The sequence below is a fragment of the Lactuca virosa genome, chromosome 3 (assembly GCF_052849685.1).
Source record: "Lactuca virosa cultivar CGN04683 chromosome 3, Lactuca_virosa_CGN04683_v6, whole genome shotgun sequence".
Lineage (NCBI taxonomy): Eukaryota > Viridiplantae > Streptophyta > Magnoliopsida > Asterales > Asteraceae > Lactuca > Lactuca virosa.
This window is the reverse complement of record NC_136428.1, coordinates 7,772,712-7,782,216: the sequence shown is the minus strand read 5'-3', so window position 1 is coordinate 7,782,216 and position 9,505 is coordinate 7,772,712. Positions and strand designations below refer to the sequence as shown.

General features: G+C 33.0%; 1 protein-coding gene across 1 annotated transcript; it reads right to left on the bottom strand.

The window, feature by feature from the left end:
- Positions 1-2,587: 2,587 nt before the first annotated feature.
- LOC145165173 (cyclin-dependent kinase-like protein) lies at positions 2,588-4,587 on the bottom strand. Its single transcript, XM_079083856.1, has 2 exons — positions 4,354-4,587; positions 2,588-4,180 (listed from the first exon to the last, which is right to left on the bottom strand). The coding sequence occupies exons 1-2, from the start codon at positions 4,435-4,437 to the stop codon at positions 2,789-2,791; spliced, it is 1,476 nt and encodes a 491-aa protein (XP_078939982.1). The 5' UTR covers positions 4,438-4,587; the 3' UTR covers positions 2,588-2,788.
- Between the last annotated feature and the right edge of the window lie 4,918 nt (positions 4,588-9,505).

Genomic DNA, 9,505 nt, shown 5'->3' with positions numbered 1-9,505 from the left:
GGATATTGGCTGATGCCTCAAGTTCTTGGGAAAAGCATTTTACTCAATTCACGGGAGAAGCACTTTACTCAATTCAGAGAATGTTGGTTTTTTGAGATGAGATATTGTTGTATGAAGCATCCAGAATTGTATCTTGGATTCAGGTGCCATTGCTAGGGTTTCTATGGTGATGTTCCCAATTTCAGCAGATGCAAGATTTAGAAACCCCTTGTCTCGCTTCTCATACCTCCTTGTCGTCTCTATCGTATCTATAAACTCCGACAACTATGCTTCATCTTTTTCTGCACCAACAAATCTTGCACTTGACGTCCGACCTAACCCCTGCTTCTTCCTCCTTCATCTTCTCCCTGTCATTGCACCCCATATAACCCTACTGGTCGAGAATCAACTATGTTTATGCTCTTGTTACACGGAATCGAGTCCATGTCCACTCGATTAGGCTTTAAATCAGAAGAAATTGAAGTTGTTGCATTAGATGTGTTTTTTGGTGCATTAGATGGTTTTTTTAATATTTGATTTTATTAAATGACTTTGATCTCAGATTTCTGGGTTAACGCATTTTATGGATCTGAACACCGATGTCATTTTTCCGATGAAGAGGTAGTGGTAGTGGTCGCCGGAGGTTAGTGGTGGTGGTGCTGGCCTAAGGTAGTTTTACGATTACTGAACACGCCGACGGGGAGAGGATGATGAGGGGTGAGTGGACTGGGTGCTTCAATTAATGGGATCCAAAGTTCCAAAATTTTCTAACACATTTAATAAATATATTTTTTTAATTAATTAATGATATAAAAAGGTAAAAAAAAAAAATCAAGGGCAAATTAGTCAATTTAACGCGATTAAGGACTAAATCCAAAACAAAATCAAAATACAGGGATGGTCCGAGTTAAAAATTTTGCTCAGGGACTAAGCGTACAATTACCCCCAAACCACAGGGACTATCCGTGTAATTTACCCTAACTTTATTAATAAATCTACATTGATAGTAGGTGATAATCCAACTCGTTAGGGCAACTTTGTTAAGATTAAGTTGAATGTTTTGGCCTGGATATTTCGGCTTAACAAAGTGCCTACTACAATGCTTTTTGGATGAACAAAGAATTGACGTGGATTCATTACTATGTCCTATTGCAATTTAAAGTTGGAGATTGTTGATCACTTGTTGTTTTCTTGCCTTGTGACGTTGTCTATTCTTAACCAAATTTATCGGTGGTGAGACATGTATATCCCTACTTTCACTTCGTTTCCATATTTGATGCATTGGGTAAATGACGTGACAATGTCGGCGGTTCAAAAAAAAAAAAAAAAACTTGGACATGGTTCTTCTCACGGTTATTTGGGTTCTTTGGAATTTTTGAAGCTCAAATATTTTTTGAGCAATCAAACCAAAGAAATCTGCATTGTTTGATAGTTTGATACCATTGTCACACAATATTTCTTTTGGTTTTTTCATAGGAGCACTAAGTTTAAAAATAACTAGGTTTGTTGCTTTACAACCCGATTAATGCTACTGCTTCTTCGTAAAAATTAAAATTAAAAGTGGATTTTAAATATTTTTATATCACACTATATTTATATTAATTACTTTGAAATGAAAAAATAAATCACAGGAAAATATCAATGAATAAAACAAAAGGCTTAGACATACATACAAAAGTACAATCATGTAAGGTACAAGGATTAGGACAAAAATCGAAGCTCAACATATTCTAAGCGCTTTTTCTTATCCAATACGCCCAATTACAAGATTCCAATTCAATATCTTGTCACCACAACCGATGGCAAAATACAACACTAAATCATTAATCCAAGAAAAGACACAATATATGCAACATTAATCCAAGAAAAAACACATTCTTTTAGTGTTTTGATTCTTGGAGTTTGACTAAAAAGATCCTTTAAAAACTATCATATCAATACCAGTTAAAGTATACGACATATCTAACTAACAAATTAATAAAATATTCTGTAGCAAAATATATATATATTTTAAATGATTTTCATATAAAGTGCAATCATAATTTATACAATTGTTATTAGTGGACAATATCTTAATGAGATGTTATTGCATTTCGTAAATTGTAGCATGCATGTGATATCATAAAAAGATCCTCCAAACCCAAATCTTGTAAGTTCGCATGACATAATGCTTACAATTACAGAACTGAAATGTCATGTTTTTGTTCTTCATTCCCACAAATTACACGTTTATAGCTAGAAGTGCACAATTATATAAACCGATTTAGATTATACTTTATCTTCAACAGTTCAAACACATATAAGAAAACTTGAATAATATAAAAAAAAAACGATTGAATTTTCATCTAAAGAAAAACCCAAACGGATTTTAACCATTTCACCATGTTGTACCTTTATTTATTAGTTATTACAAAACAAAATTTCAAAAAAATGTTAGTTTGATGATAAAGAAAAGTAAGATCCTGGAATGAAGTACGTACAATTTTGTCATCATGTTTCATTTGTATGATATAAAGAAAATGGGATCTTTCTATAACCAATGAACACGTCACGCCAAAACAAAAGACAACCGAAATGAACCAAGTCAAACTGTCCGATACAAAAAACATCATTAAATCATACCACTTTATTTATTCTCCATTCTCCCCCCTACCCTTTACCCTAGGGTTTTAATAAAACCCAAATAGACCCCATCATCAAACAACAAACCTTTTCCATTTTGACCCCATAATCTAATAGTATTCAAAACACAACTATGTCACATTAAAAAAACATTTTTTTAGTTGACCCCAAAAAGCAAACTATTCCATCATAAAGGGTTATTACCATTAGGGGAAACATTTATAAAACCATTACTATGGTACCTGCATATGACTTTGCACTTAACCACATTCCCATAGATATAGAACCCCGGTTCGACCATGACTCGAACCGTAGGAGCCGTGACTGTGAACTTCTTGGTCTTGTCCGCACCCATGTCCTCCATGTAAATCGAATCAAACCGCACCCCTTTGTCCACCCTAAATATGGGTAGACCAGGGTGAACTGAGTTAGCCAGGAGGTGAACCAGCCAGACTGCTTTTGACGCGCCAAAAAAGGCTTGCAAAAGCGGTTCTGGCCAAGCTCGGGTCCACCCCAACATGGCTACAACTTCACTCATTTTTCGGTCACAAAATTTACTAAAGTCTTCACTAAATTGTTTAGTCCCTTTGTTTAATACTTCTTCCCAAGTTAACTCCCTTAAACGGATAAAAGATTTGAAATTTTCTTCACATCTGTGGATCGGGTTGAGGGTATGATTGGATCCGGATTTTTGAAACCCGGGTGATTCGAAATCTTCAAAGAATGCTCGGTTTAACAGAGCTTCTAGGTACAGAAGAAGGATCCTAGGGTTTGTTGATGCAGAAATCTTGATGTCGTACGGTTGGAGAAGTAGTTGTATACGGTCGTAGAGTTTCCCTCCGGCGATTTGTGGGAGTTGTACGGTTAATGAACGGCTGAGATGTCTCATTGATGACCGAGATTCCGACACTGCTACCAGAAAATGTTCGATCACTCTGTCGTGATCGCCGATCTTGATCGGCTCGTGTTTCGTGGTGGTTGATTTGTTTGCGCAATCATCGAGTCCTGATTTGAGAGTATGGCAGTAGATTTCCAATTTGTTGAGCTTTTTTTCGAGTTCAGCCATGGAGAATTTTAACCTAGAAGCTTCTAGGATAGCTTCGTCGCGTTTCTTCGTGGCTTGAATGAGTTTATGAGAGAGTTCAGCCACGGCGCCTTTCCATTGCTCTTCTTTTCCCGACACCGGAGTAAACCCCTCCGACGATGACGACGCAGATCTCGGGCTTTTTCTCACGAGAGATGAGAATATTGATTTAAGTAATCCGTTGGGGCTAGCGTTGGAGTGACGACCGACGGTGGTGGTATCGAGTGGAACCACTGTGAACTTTTCTCGAGCACTTGGTCGGCATTTGTTGCACGACACCCCTCGGTCATCGGATTTCTTTCCCCGGTCGCATGATTCCGATCTTTTTTTGGAGGATTTGGCAGCGGTCTTGGAGTTTTGGTGGTGGAGCGGTGTTGGTTGATGGACGTAATACGATTCTTTGTTGTTCTCTGAACAATCACTCGGCGTAGCTTTTACACTGTTTTGCTCACAAGATTCATCATCTTCCTTTCCTTCTCTTTCACATTCCTGAATCTGAAAAAAAAAAAAAAAAAAAAAACCCTTCAAAATAAACAACAAAAATTTCTCACAAATCTAAACTCCAGGAAATAACTGAATTTGCAGAATCACGAAAACTTAGTGTAAAATTCGAAGAACCCAGAGACTAAAAGAAACAAAATTCACATAGTTGAGAGAAGAGTACTTACAGGGGTGAAAGGGGGGTGAGGATGAGGAGAGAGCGATGCAGAAATGGAGGAGGAAGAAGCAGAAGAACAGAAGGCGGCAGCCATGGAAGTGAACTGAAAATCACTCGTTTCTTATTCTATACACATACAGAAACATCCATCATCTGATCTGTAAACAAATAGATTGACACGCATAGCATATAAATTATAGAAAGATAGATCTTTGTGCGTGTGAGAGAGAGAGAGAGAGAGTGTTAATTGTTATGGGTGAATTGAATGATGTTGTTGTAATGAAGGAGGAGGAGGAGGATCCGGTTCGGTTGATTCGTCGGGTAGTAAATGAAGGAGGTGGGTCCAGAAATTTGACTGCAGCAGCTGCAGCTGAAAATGGTGGTGTAGTTGTGGAGCAGGAGCAGAGTGGCATGAGCATCATCTATATATATTTACTCCTTCCTCATCTTCTTCTCCTTCTTTCTTCTGTCTAATATTATGACATTATCTTTATCAAGTTACAGGTTCACACATACGTAAATTTGCTGCATAAAGCTACAATCTGATTTGTTTTTTTTTTAACTTTTAATTTAAGTGCGTGGGGCTGATGCAAGTCAAAAAGCAAAACCAAATTAGATAATTAATTTATTGAAAATATTAGTAACATGGTAATATATTAACTTCTATTACATTTATTTTTAACAGCCATATAGATAAATTTAAAATTTTTAATTATAATATAAAGTTACTTTTGTCAAACTGGTCAAAACGTTGAAATTATACTAAAAAACCTGTAACATGTTTAAATGGTTTTTATTAATAAAAAGAGTAACACAAAATGACAAAAATAAAAGGTATGCATTTTATAAAATGACCATTATTCGGAAAGTAGTTAAAATTTACCACCTGTTTTGAGGTGAGAGTGAGCAGTGCTGCGAAGTAAATTTAAAAAAAAAATTCATAAGAACATTAGAAATTAGCTTTGCTGTGAAATTAGGTAAATATCTATATATATTTCTAAAAGAAAATATTTTTCCTTTCATCACATTCATTTGAAACTCCTATACATTTTTCCTTTCACCACATTCATTTGAAACTCCCATTAATTTTTAATTTCTTTCTAATAATGATTATAAACAGGGTCGGCCCAAGCCCAGGGCATCAACCAATATGGGGGGCATCAATTTTTTGGCAGTTATTATGGGTTCTTTCATTTTGGACCAAAAATTTGATCCATAAATCCAGAGCAAAGTCCAGCTGAAAAATGAAGGCGCTGGCCTAAAATTGAAGCGGGAACCGGCTCAAGGAAAATTACACGGCTGATTATCGAAGTAGTTATTAAACAGAACACGAGGGTCGAGGGGACAGGGAGAAGACGAGGAGACATGGAGAAGAAGATGAGGCGACAGGGAGAAAACACATGCCAGCCACACCTTATATTCATCCCAAGTTCTCGGTTCCTTATTTCTTCTAAAGACATTTCTTTCACGGATTATGAATTTAGTAGTGATACGCTGATTTGTTTTACATATTTTCATTCTCCTAATTCCCAAAGCTATTCTTAGTTTGATTCTCCAGGAAAAGTGATTTAGAAGAGCGAGCTAGCGGTAAAGATGCAAAACGGAAATCAAATTGGAGGAAAATCCCTGTGGTATACAAAAACGTAGATCTATATCCTCCTCATTGCTCTAATTATATTATTTTTTCGATTTTCTTCCTAATCAATCACATCTCTGTAGGTTCGATTTTTATTGGTTTCGCCTAATTTGGTGTAACAGGGTTTATGTCTTTTGTGTACATTTTCTTGATGTGTTGCTCATATAAGAAGAGTTTGTTTCTTATTGGTTAAAATCAAAGCAACTGGAATCATTTTGCATAAGTACAATGCTATTATTGACCAGTCTACTTGCACATTGCAAAATTTTGTTGTTGTAATTGGTTAGTTTTGGTGAAGTTCGTTGCTATTAATGGTCAAAAGAGAAGGTGTTGGAATCACTTGCAAGCACATAGTTATTTAGAATGTGTCTTTGGTTCTCTGATTGTTATCTCTCGTAACTCAAACAATATTTAAAGAAAGTTGCTTGGATTCTATAAAATATTTAACTTTGGAGGCCTTGATAGGTCTTATGGAGGCCTTGATAAGTCCTATGTAAGTGCAACAGGTGTTTTATTTGTTTTGCTAGTTGGGGGTAGAATAGAGTATATGTAATTTATCTTTTTTTTCTTCCCATGTAACATTGTTAAACTTTTGTTGGTTCTCTCTAATTTATATAGTTATTATTATTTATAAAAACATTAGCATTTCAAAATTATTATTGCTTTAGATGGTATAAATAATTAATTTAAAGAGAAAGTATTAAATTAAATTAAAATAGTATTATGAAATAAAAGTAAGTTGTACATTGCACTATTATATTAGAAAAAAATAAATTTAAGATAAGAGTTAAAGCCATGACATAATTAAGTATGTTTGCTCGAGGCATAAAAAGACTATGGACCGGCCCTGATTATAAGGTTGTTAATAATGTTAAATAAATATCAAACCTAAAGTGTAATTATATATAAACTAAATTTCAATATTAAAAAAATATCTTTACTTCTACTTATAAAGTTATGTTTCTTAACTTTTAACATATTATACTTAATTTATTAGTTTTAATATATTGTTGGATGTAAACCATTATAAATTTTAAAACTACAATTTTTGAATAATTTGTATAAAATACTTAAATTATTAATTTAAATAGAACATTAAAGGGTCAACTAAAATATAAATTTTAGTTTAACTTTAACAACACAAAGAATATTTTGTAAATAGTTAAAAGTGATAAATTGTAGTGTCTTTCTAATAATGATTATAAGTTAGTTAATAATGTTAAATAATTATTAAACCTAAAGTATAATCATAAATAAACTAAATTTCAATATTAAAATAATATCTTTTACTTCTACTTATAAAGTTATGTCTTTAACTTTTAACATATTATACTTAATTTATTAGATTTAATATGTTGTTGTATGTAAACAATTATCAGTTTAAAACTAAAACTTTTGAAAAGTTTGGACAAAATACTTCAATTGTTAATTTAAATATAACAATACAGTGTCAACTTAAATATAAATTTAAATTCCACTTAAAAAACCTAAAGAATATTTTGTGAATAGTTAAAAGTGCTAAATTGTAGTGCTAAATGCAAAAACTAAATTGTAATCTCAATTTAACTAAAATATTTCCTGAAGATATTTTTATAATCATTAAAAGTTTTTAAATAAGTAGCTTAAAATAAATTACAATAACAATAGTTAAAAACTAACTCTATATAAATTATTATATTGTTACATTTCAAATCAAAAAAATAATGTTTGATGTTTTAAATAATTATAATGATAGAAATTAAAACGTTAAACAAATAAAATTTAAAAAATTAATTAACAATAACAACAACTATAAATAACATTAAATCTTATATTATATTTAATTTTATTCATGAGTAACTTGCGGATAGAAGTCATTCAAACGATTGAGATTATGCAGTTATAATAGATGTATATATTATCATATAATTCAGAATAATCAATATATTATATTAATTTAGTATACGAATTATTATATCAAATTTAAAAACAACGTTATTGTTAATTAATGAGTAACTCGCGGGTAGAATTCATTCAAACGATTGAGATTATGCAGTTATAATAGATGTATATATTATCATATAATTCAGAATAATCAATATATTATACCAATTTAGTATACGAATTATTATATCAGATTTAACAACACCGTTATTGTTATATTTAAAAAAAAACATATATTTGTAAAGATTTCAACTATATAGGTGATTCTTGTCACACCCCAAAACCGGAACGGCAGAAACGTTCGGGGGTGGAGGACGTCATGTTTAGTATCACAAGACATGCATAATAGTAATCAAAGTAATAAACAACCATTTCATTAGAAAAAAAGTGTTTACAAAGTATGTGGTCACATAACATAGACTACAAAGTAAATAACAAAATAAGACATGAAGCTATACTGCTCCATCTTCTGAATCCCAGTGCGCGTACCTGTCTACTAGTTACCTGAGAATACAAGTTATTTTGAAAGAGTAGATCATCATTTAAGCTGGTGAGTTCATAAGATATTAGTGATGTAATTATGTTGTAATAAAGTTGTAGTAAGTTGTAAGTTCTTTTAGAAAAGTTCGCCTGTTCCTCCAGAAAATCCTATATTTCCTGCTTTGATGAAAGATAAGTAAAAATGACTCTACAATCATTTCTATGAGTACTAAATGGATACAAGTTATATAAAACCCAGAGTAAACAAACAATCGGTTGTGTGTATCTGCCCTAAGCCCACAACCAAACAAGGAACAGGAAATGAGGCGGAAGGCACACATCCCATTGTTTGTTAGATCATCGTTGTATATAACCCTTGCGTATTCACTTGGTACTCACGGAGTTAACTGTAATAGTTCCTTTATATTTGATGAAAAGATTCTTTAAGAAAACTCTTATTTCTTTTAGTAAAAATGGTAACCACAGTGGTTCCGTTTATAATCACTTAGTTTATACTAGCTATATATAATCTAATATCAAACAGATAGTTAATTATATGAATCTGCCCTAAGCCCACAACCAAACAAGGAACAAGAAATGAGGCGGAAAGCACACATCCAACTACCTATCAGGTATTAATTATATATAACCCTGATGTATAAACTAAGGTATTATAGAATTAACCACCTAAGGTCCTTTAAGTTATACTGGTTTAATAAAATGGATTAAACCCTTTACTGGTAAGTTTCTAGTTTTGAATACCAAATGTTCTATTTGAAAAGTATGTTTTGTACTAGAAAACGGTGCATTGAATTAGTGTCCTATGACCTGACCCATACCTGGTACCCCTTACGATTACTTGGTGCATACGGAACATATATATAGCTAAGATCGGAGAGATAGTAGGCTGGGTGAATCTGCTCTAAGCCCAAAACCAAACAAGGAATATGAAATGAAGCGGAAAGCACACATCCTACTATCTGTCGGATCCGATTAATATATGTTCCTGATGTATGAACTAAGGAATCATAAAGTTAGCATTATAGGCCCCTCTCTACTGAATGTACTAGACTCGACTGTTCTGTTTGTAGTTTGAAAAGATGTAAGTTTTCCCTAGTTTATA